General features: G+C 39.1%; 1 protein-coding gene across 1 annotated transcript in view; it reads right to left on the bottom strand.

Annotated features, from left to right (window-relative positions):
• The window catches only part of ENPP3 (ectonucleotide pyrophosphatase/phosphodiesterase 3), a 169,687-nt gene that overhangs the window by 66,971 nt on the left and 79,785 nt on the right, over window positions 1-22,931 (bottom strand). Inside the window, exon 14 of the mRNA XM_089676174.1 lies at window positions 14,923-14,954. Within this exon, the coding sequence (XP_089532300.1) occupies window positions 14,923-14,954 (32 nt within the window). The remainder of the gene's footprint in view (window positions 1-14,922; window positions 14,955-22,931) is intronic.

The raw sequence follows: 22,931 nt of genomic DNA, 5'->3' as shown, positions 1-22,931 counted from the left end.
GAAGAGAAATACACAGCAGCATGTTTGCCTAGTGAAACACACACAGCATATGATGTAAAACAGCACACAGTTAACCCTTTGATCGCCCCAGATGTTAACCCCTTCCTGCCCAGTGTCATTATACAGTGTCAGTGCTTTTTATTAGCACTGATCACTGTATTAGTATCATTGGGATGTCAGTGGCAGTTAGTTTCCACCCAGTGTCAGAATGCTCTCTGCAGTCCCGCTGTAAGTCGCTGATCGCCTCCATTACTAGTATAACAAAAATAAAAATTCCAGTATATATATATATATATATATATATATATATATATAAAAATATATATACCGCCATTTGTAGACGCTATAACTTTCATGTAAACCCATTAATTTACATGTATTGGGGTTTTTTTTTATCAAGGACATGTAGCAGAATACATTTTGGAATTTATGAAGAAATTAGATTTTTATAATTTTTTTTATTGGATATGTTTTATAGTAAAAAGTCAAAAATATTGTTTTTGTTTCAAAATTGTCGGTCTTTTTTTGCATATAGCGCAAAAAAATAAAAACCGCAGAGGTGATCAAATACCACTGAAAGAAACCTCCTAGATTGTAAGCTCGAAAGAGCAGGGCCCTCAATCCCCTCATGTTTTGCATTGTATTGGTATTGTTCTGTCACATGTTCTGTCCCCCTTTGTACTGTACAGCGCTGAGCGAACTATCGGCGCTTTATGAATACTGTATAATAATAATAATTTGTGGGGATAAAAAGGACATAAATCTAATTTATGTACAGCATTGCATGGCAGCACAATTGTCAGTTAAAGTAATGCAGCGCTGTATCGCAAAATAATGGCCTGGTCAGGAAGGGGGGTAAATCCTTTGGAGGGCAAGGAGCACTCTGATGGGGACACCTGATATAAGGAGGCCCTCTGATGGGGACACTCTGAAAATTGACAATTAATTTTTTTTAAATGTTACGGAAATTGCACATTGCTTAGTTTTTGATAGACATAAAATGACTAAATATATACTAGGGTCATTTTGAAAAAATCCATTTTGACTTCAGCCTATGCAGAAATTGCAACTAGTTAAGGCAAATATGGGCTATGTAAAAAATTTTATTGAATCACCCTGTTTATTTCAAAATGTGCTGTGAATCTTTAGAAACACTTTAGAATCCTTAGCAAATGTCTTTTGGTACTAACATACCAAAGTTAAGCTAATAAGGAAATTGTCAGTCATGACTAAAATGTTAATGTCATTGGCAGTATATTCTCCGGAGATATCTTTGATATTTTGCAATAAATAGCTGCAGTTGCTACAATCTGTTCCCTAAATGTTCCATGGGATGTTGTACATTACCATTTTAAATTAGAATCATAGACAAAAAAAATAGAGTCATGCACGCATTGTTTTGTACTCACAATGTAGGCTGGCTACACGCACAAATAGATTTTTTTTTTCGTTCAGCTTGCAGATTCCACCATACATACTATACAGCACATAAGGAGAAATCTCCAGCTTTGTTTCTTGACAGCTGGCATCACTTTCTAAATCTGCCTGGATGCAACCACTTTTGAATAAAAATGTTCTATCTGGCAGTGTCAGAGACTAAGAATGTCCCTCTTCCTGCTTTATATACATGTGGAATATTTAAAAACTGACCATACTATGCATTAGAGCACAGCATGGTCTGTTCACTAGCTGTGCTGAGAACTATTTGTGCTCTCTAATGACAAGATGTCTACTGACACCCCCTCCCCCCTGCACAGTCATTCACTTAAAATATCAGTGTGATGCTGTTTCTCCTCCCCCAGCTCTTATGCAGTTGAGAGCAGAAGGAAAGTGATCACTTATAAAAAAAAGGGAAAAAAGTATATATAATGTTTTTATATCTTTACACAAATATTTTACCTTTCATTTCTATTTTAAACGGTATGGGTTGTTTTAGAATGTTTATATACTGTATACTTTAAGGTCCCAGAATGCCTAAGTATCAAGGCCACTTGACATCTGGTACACAGAAAACAAATTAAACATAAAATGTATGTAAAGTCAAGAAGAATAAAAAAGAGGAGATGAAACCTTATTATTATAGAGGGCTGTCATGAAATCATCCAGGACTTCTGCAGCTTTTTATTGACAGGGAGGAAAGCTCTGTATGACGTGCTGAGGAGGAGGACTGGACACACACAGATCCTAATTATGTGCCTGTTTTGGTGACTTCATAAACAGTGTGTTTTTTCACTTTTCAAAGAATTTAAATGAGTTTTTTGTTAAGCTTAATTCTGTCTTTAGATTTTGATAAAGTAACACTTTATATTGTAATATGTCAGTACCCTACCAATTCTTTTAAAAATAATTAATAATTTCAGTTTTGATACCGATATTCACAATATAAAGGTTTTATTGTGTAGATTCATTATTAACCCCGCACTAATCACCAAAACAATCAGCTCTGTTTGCTCTCCCTCCCCCCCACTTGGTCTTTTGATCCCTAATGACCAAGCAGCTCCAACTCATAAAGCACATTTGTGCTGCCACAGCAACCTGTCTTTTGCCTTGGTTATTGTACTTGGTATGTTCTTCTGCTCCCCCTTCTGTTTTATGCTAGTCAATACAGTTCCTACTTAAACATCCCGCTGCTGTTCTCTCTGCTTCCAATATTTCCAGTTCATTGCAGAGACAGGCCTTAGGAAGTCATTGTCTTCTTATACTTTAAAAAATTGTAAAAACAAAAGACATCTGTACTACACTTATCTGATGGAAAATTGCATTGGATTCAAATTACAGAGTAACGCTACCTGTGGTCACCCCCCCTCTTCCCTCATCCGCTCCCTCACCCACATCTTCAATCTCTCCCTCTCTACTGGAGCTTTCCCCTCCCCCCTAAAGCATGCGCACATCACCGCCATACTCAAAAAGCCCTCCCTAGACCCCACTGACCCAAACAACCTTAGACCCAACTCCCTGCTGCCACTCACTTCCAAGCTCCTTTAGCGCTTAGTCTACGATCGCCAAAGCGCCCACCTAACTGACAACAACCTCCTTGATCCACTACAGTCTGGCTTCCGTCCCCTACACTCCACCGAAACCTCCCTACTCAAAATCACTAATGACCTACTAACCGCCAAAGCCAAAGGCGACTACTCTGTCCTCCTTTTCCTGGACCTCTCCGCGGCCTTCGACACAGTTGACCACCCCCTCCTCCTTAATAAACTACTCTCCCTTGGCATCAGAGACACCGCTCTCTCCTGGTTCTCCTCTTACCTATCCCGACGCTCCTTCAGTGTTTCCTACAACAGCGCCACCTCCCCTTCCCTCCCCCTCTCTGTTGGGGTCCCCCAAGGCTCGGTCCTCGGGCCCCTTCTCTTCTCCATCTACACCTCCCTTGGCAAACTCATACACTCCCACGGCTTCAACTATCACCTCTATGCTGATGACACTCAAATTTACCTCTCCACCCCTCACCTCACCCCCACAGTCTCCGCCCGCATCACTCACCTCCTAAACGACATCTCAGACTGGATGTCGCTCTATTTCCTCAAGCTTAACCTCTCCAAAACCGAGCTCCTCGTCTTTCCCCCTGCCCACGCCCCCCCCATCCTATCCATCACTACCAACAACACCACCATCAATCCCGCCCCACAAGCCAAAGTCCTTGGCGTCATTCTGGACTCAAACCTTTCCTTCCAACCTCATGTCAAATCACTTTCAAACACATGCAGGCTCCACCTCCGCAACATCGCCAAGATATGCACCTTCCTTATCCCAGACACTACTAAAGTACTCGTACACTCCCTGATTATCTCACGCCTGGACTACTGCAACTCCCTTCTCACCGGCCTACCCCAGCGCAGGGTCTCCCCGCTTCAGACCATCCTGAACTCAGCGGCTAGACTCATCCACCTCACCAACCACTCCACCTCTGCCACCCCCCTCTGCCTATCCCTCCACTGGCTCCCGATTGCCCAACGCATCAAATTCAAACTACTAACTCTGACCTACAAAGCCATTCACAACACTGCCCCTACCTACCTCACCAACCTGATTCCCAAGTACCACTCTACCCGTACCCTTCGCTCCTCACAGGACCTCCTTCTATCTTGCTCCCTGGTCTCCTCCTCCCATGCACGACTGCAAGACTTCTCCAGGTCCTCCCCCATCCTCTGGAACTCACTACCCCAATCCATCAGACTGTCACCTTCCCTCCTCACCTTCAGGCGCTCCCTGAAAACCCATCTCTTCAGGGAAGCCTACCCCACCCTCACCTAACAACCGTTCTCCTTCATTCCTCCTACCACTCCATCCCCCACAGCCACTTCCTCCTGTACCACTAACCCCTCCCTCCTAGATTGTAAGCTCGAAAGAGTAGGGCCCTGGAACCTCTCGTGTGCTGTTTGTTGTTGCTGTACTGTTTCATGTATTGTCCCCCCCCCCTCTATTGTACAGCGCTAAGCAAACCCTTTGGCACTATATAAACTCGTGTAATGTAATGTAATGGTTTCTGCCAAGTCAGCAATTGGCCATATTGTCCACAAAGACTTGGTCTAAGGAAGTATTGCTAGTATCTATCTGCATTTGAAACATAACATTTGAGTTCTTGCAATTCAAGAAGTGATATGATTGTCAAAATCACAAGAACTCTGGCACCTATTTACATGGCCCACTTCTGTATTGATATAAAACAATATTTTCTTCTTTGATGCACTCTGCAGAGTACATGTGCAGATGTTTGGAAATTTTCCATGTGTCCACAATTTTATGTCTTAAACATGCTAATGATCAGTGCGCTGCAGGTAGAGGACGGGGCAAGCTTGTCTGCATTAGTGCTATGCTTGTTTCATAACCACAGCAGTTTATGTAACTTTACATACGAGACGGTACTCCCCTGTTTGTCGCAATACTCCAGTCAGAGCATTATGGGCTACACTGATCTAAACATTACTACTGTGATTTACAAGCTGCCTTTTTTATGAATTAGCTGGGAGCTGGGTAGGTGCTAACATGTATTATTTCATGTATGGGGAGAATGCACATTTTCATGGCCCATGTCACACTTGTGATTCTGTCACAGGTGAGAACTCACCAGTGACAGGGAGAAATACACACCTGCTTCTATGAGATGCTTCTCGTGACTCAATGAGCAAAATGTTTGTCCCTCGTCCCCAAAAAATGCTACAGGACAGCCAATGTGACATGGACCTAACCTCAATACTCCGTGGACAGGCATCAGACAGGTACAAACATTACCTGATTATTTTTTTATCTGTACTTTGGCTGAACTTTTTTTAACCTTTCTAGCTTTATTATTTTAATTAAATTACATTTAAATTTAATTTAATTAAAAAAAACAAACATTTTATACTTCCCTGCTCCTTGCAGTGGTATTACACAGAGTGGCCCGAGCCTCCTATTCTGGGGTTCCCTGGCAGTGTTCTAGGCTTCACCTCTTATTGCGCCACCATAGGAAGCCGCTTCCTATGGGGGCACATCTGTGGTCTCATTCCTTAGCTGGCCTGTGTGTGTATATTGACACACACTGCAAGGTTCAGCCCTGCCCCCTGCTTTCTGCTCACAGAATTTGATTGACAGCAACAGGAGCCAATGGTCTCCAATGTCTACGTGAGCAGAGAGAGAGTAGAGAGCAGCTGCAGACGGGCACAGCGTTGAATCAAGATCAGGCTCAGGTAAGCATACAAGGAGTGAGGGAGTGATACAAGTAACATGGCATCTTTTATTTAAAGTCTAAACCCACAACAGTAAAATCAGTCTGTATACGTAGTAAAGCATACTTGTTATACTCACTGTGAAACCTAAGGGGTTAATCCTCTGCAATATGTAAAAAGGCTGTTTGATTCTGACTTCTCTGATCCTCCCCTACTTCTAGTGTCCTTCTCTTATCTTCTGATAAGACATATAGTGTGGAGTCACTCTGCACATGCCCAGTTTGGTGTGTATTGCTAGAGAGTTTTTTTTTCTTGGGAAAGTGCATATGATCAGCACAGGGCCAACCAGCACTGTCCAGACAGAGGTCAGGGGTTCTGCATCCTCCTCCTACAAGCTTTAGCAAGTGCTCTACTGGACACTGATAGAGGTCACAAGACTGCTCCAATTGCTGATGAGAAAAGGTATTAAGCAATTTATATTTACTAAAATAATTGTATATCCATGTTCTGTGTACTGTGGGAGACCAGATAGAGGGAATTTAGGGTCCTGGATTTAGTAACACATTAATGCAGCCTTTAGAACCACTTTAGGAACATTTCAAATGTAACTTGTCCCTTAGAAATCTGTTTAGCACACAATATTTTTTGGACTTACATGACCTCTTGTGGAATTTGCTGTAATTACAACAGTAGAGTGTAAGATTTTCTCCTCCCTTTTGAAGAACGAACTACTGCTATAAACTGGCCAGCACATATTTCTTCAGGTGTTAATAAAATCTGATTTTATTATAAATTTTATGATAAAATATTTTATGATAAAAATCTGATTTTATGATAAAATATTCCTGAACAATTAGCAAACAATGTTGTGCACAAAGAACATTTTTAAAAAATGAAAAACAAAAACTATGAATTATATTGCAACTTTGGGATTAGTTTCCCAAGTGATCACATGACCAACACTGAGCATTGTGGTAAATAAATCATGATGTATGTCTCCTGACCCTGAATACATTACATAAACTAGGTATGTTCAGCAACATAACATGATTTTGATTTTGCCACAAAGTAACACTTTGCAGAGTGCACATCTAGAGGGGATCCTGATTCCTTAGTTCTGGTCTAAAGACCAGTTGTTTTGTTGATGGCTGAACATACAAATTGGAACTGTTCACACTGGCATGAATCCATGCTACCAGCTCTTAAAGCACATGAAAATAAAAAGTAAAGTTAGAAGTTCATATTATGCAAAGTTGCATGTGGTCCCTGGATATGAAAATATAATGCATCGGTCCAACTATGCACTCATTCCATTGTTATCAAGCAGACATGCTGTTGCACTGTATAGACGTTGGTAGGATACTGAACATTCAGATGGTATGTGTATGGGCAATTTAAAATCAGTGTTACTATTTTTTTATTTTTTTAATATTATTATTATTATGAATTTTGTGACACAGGGTTTATATTGTGCCCACAGTGCTTTACAAAATAATAATTAGATTAGTATTAGTAAATCACTGTATAAATCAAGGCAAACAGGAAAATTGTGTGCAGATTTGTCCACACAGAGAACCATACAGATCATGAATTCTAATTGCCTAGATTATTACATTGCATGATTAGCTTTAAACTGGCATACATGGAAAAAAAATTGGCTGATTCAGAAGGGACCGACCAAATTTTGATCCATGTATGGGCAGGCTAATTGTACCCAAGTTGATCCATCAATTAAGTTGGGTACAACCAGCCTGTTGGATTTTTCTACATGCAATTGCGATTACTGCCGGTGGCTATAGCCGCTAGCAGTAACAGTTGTGTTCTGCAAGCCAGGAAGGCTCCCTGCCACCCCCCCAGCCACCACCGGCAATACACAATAGTGCTGCAGGAGACATTCCCTCATCAACACTGACTGTTTTCATTTTCCTCCACCCATGGTGGTAGAAAAGATAATTAAATCATCCATGGGCTGCTTTAGAGCAAATAACAGAAGGAAAAAGGGCTGATTTACTGAAGGTAAATTAGCTGTTCACTTTGCAAGAGAAGTTATACTTTGCAAAATAAAATAATTATAAGTCAGCACACACAAACCCATAACACATAATATCCCTTAAAGTCGTATCATTATCCTTCCCCTGAAGTACCAGTATACAATATATCAACCGACTTAAATGAACAAACTTAAAGTCCCAAAAATAAAATGTCAAAAGTTTCACATAAAAAACTCAAAAAAAGTCCCACGTGATATCCAAATCTTGATGGATAAGTGCTCACTATTCCAAAATGGAGATGAAGATAAAACTCAGACGTTCTTCATATACCTCAAAAAAAACAAAATCTAGACATAGTGTATTATCTTAGGTATTACAATTTTAATAGAATAGTTATTTGTGAGCCACCAGGAGTTAACTTACTCTATTATTAGTGTTAATTGTGTGCTTAAGTGAATATTTATTAAATATTGGATCGCCAGGCACTAATTAAACCCTCTCTAGGTGTATGAAATTAAACTATGAATTCTTATACTGTACCGCGCTCCAATATTATCAACCTTTTGTGATTAACCTTTTTTGGTTGTGTGAATTTCTTAATATACCACCTATAATCCAATCATTACTTACTTCTATGGTGCTTAAATATACAATTAACATAAATTAATTTATAAATATGAATTAAAAAATTATATGTGATTATAACAAATATTAATAAAAAATTAATGAAAAATTGGAATGTCAATTCTATGTGAATAAAATAATAAAAAATTAATAAAACATTTAAAAAAAAAAAAAAAAAAAAGGGAATGTCAATTATTTTCTTTAAATTTGAGATGGTGTTGTTATTCAATTTAGTTAATGTGATAAGTCTGTGTTGGCAGCTTGAACCTCTCCCTCGTCTCCTCTCCTCTCTCCTCAGCTTAGCTTTCTCAATTGTGCTTTCTTCACTGGCTGCTTTGTTTATTCCTCCATATACGGAACATGCAGAGAAGGGAAAAGAAACATAGTGTCTTATCCGGGATATAAGTGATTTATTGCGCTTTGATCTCCCACTCACATTGTGTAAATGTAAATAACGCTTTGCATACAATATATCAAGATTCTGCTTCAGACAGCCTGGCTGATGTGTTTGCTTGCAGTAAATATACTCGCCATTCCTCTGTGGATGCGTGATAACGTCACCGCCCCTCCCCTACGCGTTACGCTACAGGGACTCGTAGCTTCCTCTGGGGGATGTGGATTTGCATTCCATCATTCACAGAGGCTATTTATAACCTGCCGGCTCCATTTTTGCTGTGATTTGTTAACTATTCGTTACCTCTCTATTCTTAAAAATATATATATACCCTACACTCAATTTAAATTTAATATGAAATAAATTTAAATAAATAAATATAACATATATCTGTATAAAAAATCAATAATAATGGAGAGTATAAAATTTATTGAAAATTTACTATTTATTCAAAATAAACAAAATTAAAATATATAAAATAAAATAAAATAAAAATAAATATTATAATGAAATAATGCAAAACAAAAAAAAAAAAATTGGAATTTATCAAATTAAAATAAAAGTAAAAGTAAAAAATAAATAAATAATAAAATAATAAAAAAATAAAAAATAAATAAAAATAAAATATAAAAAATAAAAAATAAAATAAAAATTACAATAAAAAAAAAATAAAAAAAATAAATAAAAAATAATAAATAAAATAAAATAAAAATAAAAATTAAAAATGTTTATCTAAAATTCTTTAAGTTTAATATTATGCGGACTTAATAACTTAAATACTACTTTGAAATGCTTGTATATGCTATTGTATGCTTTATCATTAATCCTTCTATTTTCCCCTTTATTATGTTCTATATTTAATAATCGCTCAAGAAACAAGCTAAATCAAATTCCTTGTTTAATCCCAAAGGATGCATTTCACTAATTTGATAAGTGGTAAAACATTTAAGATAAAACAATTCATATCATGTGACACCAAGGGGGTAGTATATGCATTGAAATGTCCGTGCAATAAAATTTATATAGGAAGAACAAAACGCAGGCTAAAAGAGAGAATAAAGGAGCATGTTCGGAACATTTCAAAAGGTTATAAATACCATAATGTATCATTACATTTCAAACTATACCATGAACAAAAAACAGAAGGCCTAGAATTTTGGGGAATAGAGAAGCATAAGGCACACTGGAGAGGAGATAATCTCATTAGAGAAATAAGTAAGAAAGAATCCCAGTGGATATATCTAATGAATTCCTTGCATCCTTTGGGATTAAACAAGGAATTTGATTTAGCTTGTTTCTTGAGCGATTATTAAATATAGAACATAATAAAGGGGAAAATAGAAGGATTAATGATAAAGCATACAATAGCATATACAAGCATTTCAAAGTAGTATTTAAGTTATTAAGTCCGCATAATATTAAACTTAAAGAATTTTAGATAAACATTTTTAATTTTTATTTTTATTTTATTTTATTTATTATTTATTATTTTTTATTTTTTATTTTTATTTTTATTGTAATTTTTATTTTATTTTTTATTTTTTATATTGTATTTTTATTTATTTTTTAATTTTTATTTTTTTATTTTTTATTATTTTATTATTTTTTTTTTATTTTTTTTATTTTTTTTTTACTTTTTTTTACTTTTACTTTTACTTTTATTTTAATTTGATAAATTCCAATTTATTTATTTATTTATTTATTTTGCATTATTTCATTATAATATTTATTTTTATTTTATTTTATATATTTTAATTTTGTTTATTTTGAATAAATAGTAAATTTTCAATAAATGTTATACTCTCCATTATTATTGATTTTTTATACAGATATATGTAATTTTATTTATTTAAATTTATTTCATATTAAATTTAAATTGAGTGTAGGGTATATATATATTTTTAAGAATTAAAAGTCTGAATTAATAAAGTATGGTAAATATTATATTTAAGTTAAATTTTAGATATTAAAAAACTTTGTGGAAAGATGATCAAATATAAGATTGTAATCCAGATTGTGAGGGGTGTGGATGTAAGCATTAAGTATACAGCCGAAGGATGATGATGCACACTTTGTATATATACAATGAATAATATTGAGATATAGTCTGAACTCCAAAGTAATGGAGAGGTAACGAATAGTTAACAAATCACAGCAAAAATGGAGCCGGCAGGTTATAAATAGCCTCTGTGAATGATGGAATGCAAATCCACATCCCCCAGAGGAAGCTACGAGTCCCTGTAGCGTAACGCGTAGGGGAGGGGCGGTGACGTTATCACGCATCCACAGAGGAATGGCGAGTATATTTACTGCAAGCAAACACATCAGCCAGGCTGTCTGAAGCACGATCTTGATACATTGTATGCAAAGCGTTATTTACATTTACACAATGTGAGTGGGAGATCAAAGAGCAATAAATCACTTATATCCCGGATAAGACACTATGTTTCTTTTCCCTTCTCTGCATGTTCCGTATATGGAGGAATAAACAAAGCAGCCAGTGAAGAAAGCACAATTGAGAAAGCTAAGCTGAGGAGAGAGGAGAGGAGACGAGGGAGAGGTTCAAGCTGCCAACACAGACTTATCACATTAACTAAATTGAATAACAACACCATCTCAAATTTAAAGAAAATAATTGACATTCCCTTTTTTTTTTTTTTTTAAATGTTTTATTAATTTTTTATTATTTTATTCACATAGAATTGACATTCCAATTTTTCATTAATTTTTTATTAATATTTGTTATAATCACATATAATTTTTTAATTCATATTTATAAATTAATTTATGTTAATTGTATATTTAAGCACCATAGAAGTAAGTAATGATTGGATTATAGGTGGTATATTAAGAAATTCACACAACCAAAAAAGGTTAATCACAAAAGGTTGATAATATTGAAGCGAGGTACAGTATAAGAATTCATATCTTAGGTATTACAAGTATAGTGCCACATGTGCAGCATGCAAAACACTATAGTGTCACAGGATTGTTGACAAAGTCCGGAAGTGACGAAACGCGTCCAGGGCACGTGACGTATTGACGTTCCCGGAAGTGCCGCGGCGGCCATTTTGGATTCTGGAGCGCGTGTGTCTGGCGTTCCTGGGACTCGCGGTGTACTCCTGGTGCTCCCCCAGAGCTGGAGTGAGAGTGGCGGGCAGGAGTGTGACGGGGTGACTCCCTGAAGATTATTGTGATATCACAATGGTGGTACTCAGTTGTCGCTAGGAGCAGGAAGCCGGTTTTACCAGATTTTAATGTAAGCGGCTACAATAAAATTTATATATCAATTTTTCATATACTGATTCCTGGTCTGTTTGTGAGGTCCAAAGGAACAAGAGGATGCCAGCTTGGGGATTTTCCATGCACATTGGTTGATCACATGCTGATATATTTTGAGTTAGGGTAATTATGCATTTTTTATATGGTTTGCAGTGATATCTATTGAGTATCTTCTTCACGAATGCTGTGACACTATAGTGTTTTGCATGCTGCACGTGTGGCACTATACTTGTAATACCTAAGATAATACACTATGTCTAGATTTTGTTTTTTTTGAGGTATATGAAGAACGTCTGAGTTTTATCTTCATCTCCATTTTGGAATAGTGAGCACTTATCCATCAAGATTTGCATATCTCGTGGGACTTTTTTTGAGTTTTTTATGTGAAACTTTAGACATTTTATTTTTGGGACTTTAAGTTTGTTCATTTAAGTCGGTTGGTATATTGTATACTTTGCAAAGCTTAACCAAGTCGGCTCCAAAACTATTTTTTTTTAAATTTTTCGAACACAAGTAAAAATCTTCATTTTGGCAATAAAATTCATTTTGGCAATAAAATCACCTCCAGAACATTATGGGGGGGGGGGGGGGATTCGATAAAGCTGCTGTGCCACTTTTCTGGTGTTAATCCCTCTCGTTAATGTATTGTGCCAAATTTAAGAAGCATTTTTGGTTCTGCCAGCGAATTGTGAGCCAAATTCAGGTAGTTCTAAAATGCGCCATTTTTACATTGTTTTGCATTGAATGCACCAAATGTAAAAGTGGAGCTAATTAAGACCAACTATCTTTTCGTGTACAGAGAAAAACTGGCTCAGAAAGATTTTGTGAAAGTTTTTCGAGTGCATTCTTAAAGTGGTGCAGCATGAGCCAAATTAAAGTACAAGTTCTAGAGAGGTACGTAAATTTGGCACATTCTTCACCACTTTCAGAATGTAAGAGATACTTTCGCAAAATCATATGACATTTATGCAACAGTTTCTCAAACACAGATTTTCGGGAAAAATATAATACCATGAATTTTAGTGCAAAAACACACACAATAATACCATTTTTTGGTCAAAATATAAAAGATGAGGTTGTGTTGAGTAAATTGATACCAAACATGCCATATCTTAAAATTGTTTGTACCTTTAGAGTTAAAGCGGCGTTCCAGTGAAAAAAAAAAAAGTTAGCAGCTAAAAAACCTGTAGATGCTTAATTTTAAAAAATGGACACTTACCTGTCCCTCGATCCTGCAGTGTCCCCCCCGTAGCCAGTTTCACCAGCTGCCCTTGTGTTCCCAGTGCTGGCATCTTCAGTGTGGGCACCCGGCTGTGACAGCTTGCGGCTTCACAGCAGCCGGATGCTCACTACGCATACGTGAGTAGCGCTGCACTTTCTGAATGTCCCCGTAGTCTTCTGGGACCTGTCACGTGTCCCAAAAGTCTACGGAGAGGGAAGGGGGAGGATCACCCAGGCGATTGCAGCAGACGTGGGAGTGGGCACCTGTCGAATTCAGGTACTCCCCCCCCCCGCTCCCCAAAGGTGCCAGTCCTTACCAGGAGCGGGGGACTAGTCCTTAAAACGGAACTTCCCCTTTAGGGTGGAGCTCCGCTTTAACTAGGAACTTTGTGCTAGAATTATTGCTCTCACTCTGACGTTTGTGGTAATATTGCACCATGGTTTACATACATGTACCCTGGGCCTATGTGGGATAATGGGGGTTACAGCAATTTTTTTTTAATTGTAATACATTTTATTATAATTTTATTTTTTAAAACTTTTTTGTTTATATTTTTTATTTATTTGATTGCTATCACAAGGGGTTAATAAACCACCATGTGATAGCATTGAGCAGGTGACAGGTACTCTCTATGGAGACATTAGGGGTCTAGTAGATCCCAATGTCTTCCCTGCCCTTCACACCATCTAACCATGCACAGATCGGCTTGGTTAGATGTGTCCCCTGTCTGTATTGGCCAGTCATGGTGGATCTGAAACAGGAAGCAACAAAATCACCATTGCTTCTGGTTTCATTGTTCCAATGTGAAATTGAGGCATGGATTTGTGTCACTCTCACATCGATCTCCCTCCCCTAGCTGGTGGTTGTGGGAACCACAGGAGTTAAGAAGCCACTAGCGGGGGGCACCGTGCCGCTGGCTCTGTGATGAAAGTCATTAACAGCTATGAAGCTGCCGCATGCATCACTTTCACTTTCAGGCCGGGAGCCAGCCATCAGATGGTGATTAAAGATTCAATCTTTGGATGTAGGTAGTACGTCCAAAGAGCTGAACTAGTTAATGAGTGTAGTGAAATTTCACTTTGCAAAGAATACCCAATCACACTCAAGAAAAATATAAAATAAAATATTTTTGCTTGCACATGATTGAATGACGGAAGTCACTAAGCTCTGGGGAATATCCCCTTGCAAAGTGCAGCTTCCCTTGCAAAGTAAACATTTGGTTTGCCTTTATTAAATCAACCAAAGAAGGAGAAGTATCAGCAATTCTCCCAATTCCATCATCCCTATACAACATGTTACTTAGATTCCAGAAGGCTTGTGGGTCCCTCCATGTCCTGAATGCAAAGGAGGATCTAATGAGTATGAGTCCAAGGTGGTACTGTCACTGTTTGACAATGTAGGTCAGGTACAGTTAACATTCTGAACTACAAATGTCAGTAAATGTTTTACTGAGTGCTGCTTTTATGTTTTGTATGTTTTGAGCGATTTAATATACCCTTTAGACCCAGTATCATGATAATTTTGGCAGACAGTAACATTGTACAGTAAAACAGTTTATAAACGTATTTATGCAGATTGAATAGAATGTTGTTTGAGATTATAGTGCTAACAGCTATTATTTTTATTGTACGGCTGTTAATGTGTATAGTTTACAATATGTCATTTCTCATTCTATACATGCCCTTTTTTATGCACACACACACAGTTGCATATATCTTCATGCAAACACACTGTATAAGAAAAGAAATTACTCACTGTAAGATTTTTCACAATTCCTTCAGAATCAACTGTTAAAAAAATAAAAATTTTCTTTAATATAAGTCATAGTTATTGCATGCAAGCATTACCTATATGCAAACCATTTTTTCAGAAATAATAAAATACATATTTAAAGGCATATTTTAACATTTCAGATTTTAAGCATAGATGTATTTTCCATTTTTCTTTTGTAACTCCAATCTTGCGGTCTCTTCTAACACTAATGGCTGTAACATTGTCACAATTTCGGTAATCCCAAACAGTCCCTTGGAATAGGGGAAAGGTCTTTTGCAACAGTACAGCAGTAAAAGTGAATGACAAGTAGGATCTAAGAAGAATCTTGTACTTCCGGGTTTGTGGACCATGTGACTCTCTCCCCTGCTTCTTACAGTTCAGAAAATGAGTGGAGCTTAGCAGTGAAGTCATCACACCCAACGTTTAAAAGCAGAGTCTTTTTGCTATGTTGTGCTATGCTGTATGATATTGATTACCTATGCTTGTGAGTACCGATTTCTATTTCAATAAACCTCCACTATGGAGGTTTTTCTTGTGTTCCTTCTTGAATGTGATTGAGCTTTGAAGACCACTATTAGTGTTCGAAAGGGGAATATATTGATCCAACCTTCAATCCGGGATTTATGTTAAGCACTGTGAGACTTCTATAAATGTGGGGTCTATTGCTCTGGAAAGCAGTTTGAGGTGAAAGTGGAGGAGTACTGGATGTTTTACATGGAGAATCCACACATTTGTTGAAGCATGGAGCACTGTGATTTACATTGGGTAGAGTTGACTATGTTTTGGAGATTTTGAGAAGGTTGTGACATAATCACTGAATGTATTGTCATATCACCTTTGGATTTATAATTTAATTAGACAGCACAACACAGTTGGTGCTTACAATTCAACAAATGGCCTAGGCCACCAATTACACAGGGGTATCTGGTCCTTTGTAGACTTGAACTCTAGGTATGGTTGGAACCCTATGGAAATGTCATGAAACAGAAACTCTTGTATTGATTTCCTTAAATGTTTGTATCTTTTAGAGCAAGAAGGTTAAACTGATATTAAAGGCAATTTTAAAAAATCAGGCAATCATGTTAGACTTTCCTGCTCTTTGCAGTGGTTTTGTACAGAGCAGCCCTGTTCCTCTTCCTCTCGGGTCCCCTACTGATGCTCCTGGCCCCTCCCACCTGCCGAGTGCTCCCAGAGCAAGTAGCTTACTCCTGAGCCACTGCTCTGTGTCCATTCACACACAGAGCCCGGCTCCCTCTCCTCATTGGCTCACTGTCTGTGATTGAAAGCAGTGGGAGCCAATGGAGTTCCAAGGATCTTGTGCACATCGCTGGATTGTAATGGGGCTCAGGTAAGTATTGAGGGGGTTGGGGGAGCTGCTGCACACAGAAGGTTTTTTACCTTGATGCATTCTACAACCACTTTAATGCTCTGTGCAGACCGAGGGGTACAGTTTATATAAGGAAAGGTTAGCTTTAGGGTTTAAAGTGATTCTAAAGGTTCAGATTTTTGTTTTAAAAATAGGAAACATATCATACTTACCTGCTCTGTGCAATGATTTTTGCACAGAGCAGCACCAATCCTCCTCTTCTCGAGTCCCCCCTGGCTCTCCTAGCTCCTCCCCCCTGCTCTGGGGGCACTCATACATGCTATAAAACACACATAGCATGACCCACAGCCAGCTCTCTCCTCACTGGCTGTGATTGACAGCCAATAGCTCCAGATTCTGTGTCTGAGCCAATGAGGAGGGAGAGACCCAGGAGAGCTGCTGCTCTCATACACATTACTGGATCGAGAGCTGACTCTGGTAAGTATTAGGGGGAGCTGCACACTGAAGGTTTTTACTTTCATGCATAGAATGCATGAAGGTAAAATACCTTCTGCCTTTAGAATCACTTTAAGAGAAGAGAAGTATGAGGGTAATGTAAAGGCTTAGAGTGAGGTCTTTAGATATTGCCAAAAACTAACCAGTGCTGATCTTCAGGTGTTGAAAGCTAATAAATAAGGGATGGCATGCTCTATGTTGCTACTTTTTTTAAAAGGTAGATGGAAGGACAGTCTACGAATGATTTAACTAAACTAATCTACTATTTTTCTAACTTCGCTGCATTTCAATCACATGAGAGACTGCTATTAGTTCTACTCAGTATATTAACACACAATCAGTGAGAAACATGTTTTAACATATTGATCTTTGTAGCTTAGTAACACAGTTAATCAAAAAGCAATTAACCTTAACAGTTACTATCTACTGCACAAAGTTCAATATTTACTATAAAAGTAAGGTCATTGTATTCAGTTATCACTGCTGCAATGATAGCCCTAACCTGCTAATCATAAATCACCCTTCCTGTGTAATGTCAATGAATCAGAATGATATTCATCACTGCATATATAGGCGTGCACAGGGGGTGTGCTGGATGTGCCTAGGCACACCCTAATCTCCCCCTGTGGTGCAGATTCACCCTGCTGCCCGTAACACTCATGTGTGCCCTTTTCGCCAACGCAGCACTGCCAGCTTCCCTCCTCTCTCTCCAGATGCTGCAGAGACACAGGAGGATAGGTTTCAGGATGGAGACCAGGGGAAGAGGCCAGTAAAAAATGTAATTTACTGGTGCCTTCCCCTTCCTATGGTGTAGGTACAATGACACAACAAGTCAAACATGGCTTATAGACAATACAGTCCAATACAGCTCCAGGCCATGAAAAAAGCAGTGCAAGGTTACATAGCTTCACAACTTGGCTGACAGGATTATGCAGTTCACAGTCAAGGTAGCAATTTAAAGAATTAAGATCATAAGGTTAATAATGTTACATTGTGTTATTTAAGCAGTGGATAGAGGCAGTGTAGACATGTGTGATGTGACAAGATACAGTCAAATTTTCATGTGGCATTCCACAAGATAGATGTGATGCTCAAACAGTATGCACCTATTACGTTTTTGAAGCAGGTGATGCAGAGACCCATTTAAAAAACTAGAGACTGAGCGCAACCAGCAGTGACCTCGTGCTTGCTAGGGATTCAGGTTCATCCAGAGAGAAAGAACTGAAGCTCCCCATAACACTGATAATAAGGTCGACTTTCAAGGAGATACCCATCACATTGTCAATAGTGGTTATAATGTTAGACCAGAGCCGGTGTAAGACTATTTTGCACACTAGGCAAGACCAGCTACTTGCGCCCCCCCCCCCCTTCTTCCAAAAACAAAAATAAAACATTATAAAAACAGCTGAAAATAAAAACAAAAATAAAACATTATAAAAACAGCTGAAAATACAGTGAGAAACAGAAGTCTTTGAACACTCTGCGATTTTGCAATTTCTCCCACTTAGAAATCATGGAGGGGTCTGAAATTCACATTGTAGGTGCATTCCCACTCTGAGAGACAGAATTAAAAAAAAAATTCAGGAAATCACATTGTATGATTTTTAAAGAATTTATTTGTCTTGCACTGCTGAACAAAAGTATTTGAACACCTAAGAAACAGCAAGAATTCTGGCTCTCAAAGACCTGTTACTGTGCCTTTAAAATGTCCACCTCTACTCCACTCATTAATCTAACTTAGTAGCACCTGTCTGAGCTCTTTAAACACACCTGTCCACCCCACAGTCAGTCAGACGCCAACTACTACCATGAGCAAGACCAAAGAGCTGTCAAAAGACACCAGAGACAAAATTGTGGACCTCCACAAGGCTGGAAAGGGCTACGGGCAATTGCCAAGCAGCTTGGTGAAATTAGATCAACTGTTAGAGCAATTGTTAGAAAATGGAAGAGGCTAAAGACTGTCGGTCTCCCTCAGACTGGGGCTCCATGCAAGATCTCACCTCGTGGGGTATCACTGATGATAAGAAAGGTGAGGAATCAGCCCAGAACTACAAGGGAGGAGCTGGTCAATGACATGAAGAGAGCTGGGACCACAGTTTCAAAGGTCATTGTCGGTAGAACACTACGCCGTCATGGTTTCAAATCATGCATTGCAAGGAAGGTTCCCTTGCTCAAGTCATCACATGTCCAGGCCCATCTGAAGTTTGCCAAGGACCATCTGGATGATCCAGAGGAGGCATGGGAGAAATTCATGTGGTCAGATGAGACCAAAGTAGAACTTTTTGGTCTAAACTTCACTCGTCGTGTTTGGAGGAAAAAGATGGATAAGTTGCATCCCAAGAACACCATCCCTACTGTGAAGCATGGGGGTGGTAACATCATGCTTTGGGGGTGCTTTTCTGCGAAGGGGAAAGGACGACTGCACTGTATTAAGGAGAGGATGAATGGGGCCATTTATTGTGAGAATTTGAGCAACAACCTCCTTCCCTCAGTCAGAGCATTGAAGATGGGTCGTGGCTGGGTCTTCCAACATGACAACGGCCCGAAGCACACAGCCAGGATAACCAAGGAGTGGCTCCGTAAGAAGCATATCAAGGTTCTGGAGTGGCCTAGCCAGTCTCCAGACCTAAATCCAATAGAACATCTTTGGAGGGAGCTGAAACTCCGTATTGCTCAGCAACAGCCCCAAAACCTGACAGATCTAGAGGAGGAGTGGGCCAAAATTCCTGTTGCAGTGTGTGCAAACCTGGTCAAGAACTACAGGAAATGTTTGACCTCTGTAATTGCAAACAAAGGCTTCTGTACCAAATATTAACACTGATTTTCTCAGATGTTCAAATACTTATGTTCAGCAGTGCAAGACAAATAAATTCTTTAAAAATCATACAATGTGATTTCCTGAATTTGTCTTTTAAATTCCGTCTCTCAGAGTGGGAATGCACCTACAATGTGAATTTCAGACCACTCCATGATTTCTAAGTGGGAGAACTTGCAAAATCGCAGGGTGTTCAAATACTTCTGTTCCTCACTGTATTAAAACATCACAATTTCTGGTAATTTGCAAAAATAAGTGCCATAAGATGCCACCAGCACACATATTAAAGGCAACATCAGTTTCACGGACAGAGTGTATCTGTTGCTGGCAGTGGTTGGGTGACAGCTGCAGTGAGTGGAGGATGATGGATCCACACTCTGACATATCCCAGGCTAGAATTCTCCAGGCAATGGGGGGAGATAAAATGTTGTGACAGCAGGCAGCTGAACTGAGCGATCTCACACAGTTATAGATCCCACACAACACAACAAACCAACACCAACACTGACACAGATCAGCAGGCCCAGCAGGCACTAGAAGAGCAGGCTGTGGGATCGTGATGATGTCATCACTCACCGACACATTGCACATGTGATGGATGTCCAGCCGGCAGGGTCACGCTCACACTCACAGAGACATCAGAGTAAGACGTTACCTTCCTCCGCAGGCGCAGCTCCACCTGTACTAATGAATGGGAAGAGAAGGGCTGGAACTCCACAGTGATCTGCAGCCACCAGCCAGCTTGCAGTAAGACACTGAGTCTGAGAGGAACACTGGAAGGAGCGGCAACTCAGCTGCTACACTGGCATCTTCCTCTGTCCTTTCTTCTTCCCCTGTGCTGCCCCTCCTCTCAGATGAAGGATCATTTAGGACGTGGCGGTGTCCCACACAGAGTGAGTGCCAGCATGTGTAGTGACCAGGTGCCCCTAGGTGGCAGTGCACCCTAGGAGCCCTAGTTTGCCTAGTGGAAGCACCAGCCCTGTGTCAGACCAATATCTTTTAAGTTTAAGGCATCACGATAAGAGGTAAATTAGATTAACCTGGGTTGATTTCATTTACAGCAGCAGGGATCAGAGCCTAGGGCAAAATAATAGAGAAAGTTTGGAGTTTGATACGCCCTTTGTATAATAAATAATTGTGTTAACCTGTCATAGGGGGAGAGTGAAACAAGAGGGACTGTTTATTATATCTCCTCCCATTCTGTTTGCAGTTGGTGGAAAGACTTAAGGGTGTGATGTACATATGGATGAGGGATCAAAATTATATCCGCTTTATTCCAACACTGAAAGCACTGTAGTTTTGTAAGCTCTGGGAGAGATTCATTTGACCAGATAGGAGTAAACCAAGTATAACTAGAGATCTGAAGAAGGTGTTTTGCCCTTGGCCAGATATGCCCTATCAACTCTACAGTTGGAAAATGCAAATACGTTTTATTGTAAACAGGGATGTCTAAGGTATCAGAGGGGTTTAACTCATCAAGCAACCATCTAAGTACGTTAAATGATGTGGAGGGGAGGTACAGAGCTCCCAACTGGCTAGATGTTACTATTATGAGGCAATTAAATATAATCATGGATTTGGGACTGCTAGGCCTCCTGCGACCCTGGGGTGTTGAAGTACCTCTAGTTTAATGCTAGGTGTCTTCTTTTTCCAAATGAGGTCACAAAAAATGATATTTGGGGCATCCACATCACTTTGATCAGATTAGTGCGGCCGACTACTGATAAGGGTTTATACCAGGTCATGCATTATTCTCTACATCTGGACATCAGAGGGAGAAGATTAAGGGGAAAAAAGTCAGTGATCATGGGTAAAATCATGATACCCAAATATTTGATCTGAGAGACCACCTTAATATGTGACAGAGCTAGCAGGTCTGGTAGGGGACCTAGGATCAAAAGTATGGACTTGTCCCAGTTGATTTTTAAACCAGAGAAACAACCAAATTGAGTAATTAGTGAAGCCTGAAAGGTATGCATATCTGAATGAAAGAGGAGCATATGATCTATGTAAAGTGTGGAAGCCAACCGCTTCAGGTGCTTGTCAAAGTAGACATGCTAAAGGTTCTATCGCCACTACAAAAAGCAGTGGTGAGAGTGGACAACCCCTGACGTGTTCCAAAAAAATCAATAGACAGTAAGCCATTAGTAAGCGAAAAGAGGCTGGGGGTTGGGCAAATAATAGGCAAAGCAAAGTACAGGAATTAACATAAAACCCAAATTTGCCCAGATATATCTCATGCTCTACTGTTGAATGTTTAGGTATGAAGCATCTTTGATTTGGATGAATAAGCTTAGCTATGGCCTTGTTCAGCCTAAAGGACTTTAGCTAATATTTTAACATCAGCAGGGAGTAGTGATATTGGATGATAAGAGTCTGGAAGGGTTGGGTCCTTATGTTAGGAAGTACCGCTATGATAGCTTTATACATTGATTCTGGCAATAGCCCAGAGTCAAATGCCTCATTAAGGGTTTGGAGGAGTGCAGGGTGTGACGATCGTGGTGTCAGACCCCAGCCCTTCTCACCAAACTCGTGACCAAAGGACTAACCAATCTAAAACCGCGCTGTCACATGCGTAACAATGCCATGCCCAGCTGCACCCTGCACACAGATTTTCCAGCTAATGGACTACAATCTGTGTACTTGCAGCCTGAGAGGGATTGTTACTGGGTCAGGTTAATTACGCAATTAATCCTTCACACTGCCACCACCTCCTTTTTGTACAGAGAAAGAGGAAACTCGGCAATATTAGCAATAACACTAGGATGGTTGGATAATCGTTTGTATACCACTGTCACCGCAGGCAGGTTATACAGAGGGTTAAACACACACAGAGTAGCACTCTTTAGAGGCAGGAATTTGTAGTTTGCATTAAAGAGTGTTAGAAACAGTTCAACACTTTCAAAAAGTAAGATTTATTACTAAAAGGTCAAAAGGGTGCAATAAAAATATTTACAGAAAAAGATGTAGCCAATATATATATAAAAATATACAGAGAACAATAGCACAGCAAAGAGATAACAGAAAGAAATTTAGCTAAAGTACTTGCCAGTCAGCCTTGGTTTAAGCAGCTTCCAAGTTTCAGAGCCAAAAGGATGCTTTGATCTCCAACTGTTAATTTTGATGTTAAAACAGGGATTCTTGAACTCTCACACACCGCTCAACTCAGCCTAGCTTAGCTTTTCTAGTAATCCCACAGGGTGTCTCCCTGGAGCAGTAAACCAATCACCTCATTTGGGGAGGGAGTTGGTAGGTGGAGACCCAAGCTCTGACCAAAAACTCTCATAGCTTATATTATGGTTCATAATTTACCCTGGATACATACAACATCCTATCCTCGAGTAGATTATTATG

This window comes from Staurois parvus, unplaced genomic scaffold (assembly GCF_062004578.1).
Source record: "Staurois parvus isolate SC_StPar_1 unplaced genomic scaffold, SC_StPar_1.0 ptg000165l, whole genome shotgun sequence".
NCBI lineage: Eukaryota > Metazoa > Chordata > Amphibia > Anura > Ranidae > Staurois > Staurois parvus.
The sequence above is the reverse complement of the archived record's forward strand: the minus strand, read 5'-3'. Positions and strand labels throughout refer to the sequence as shown.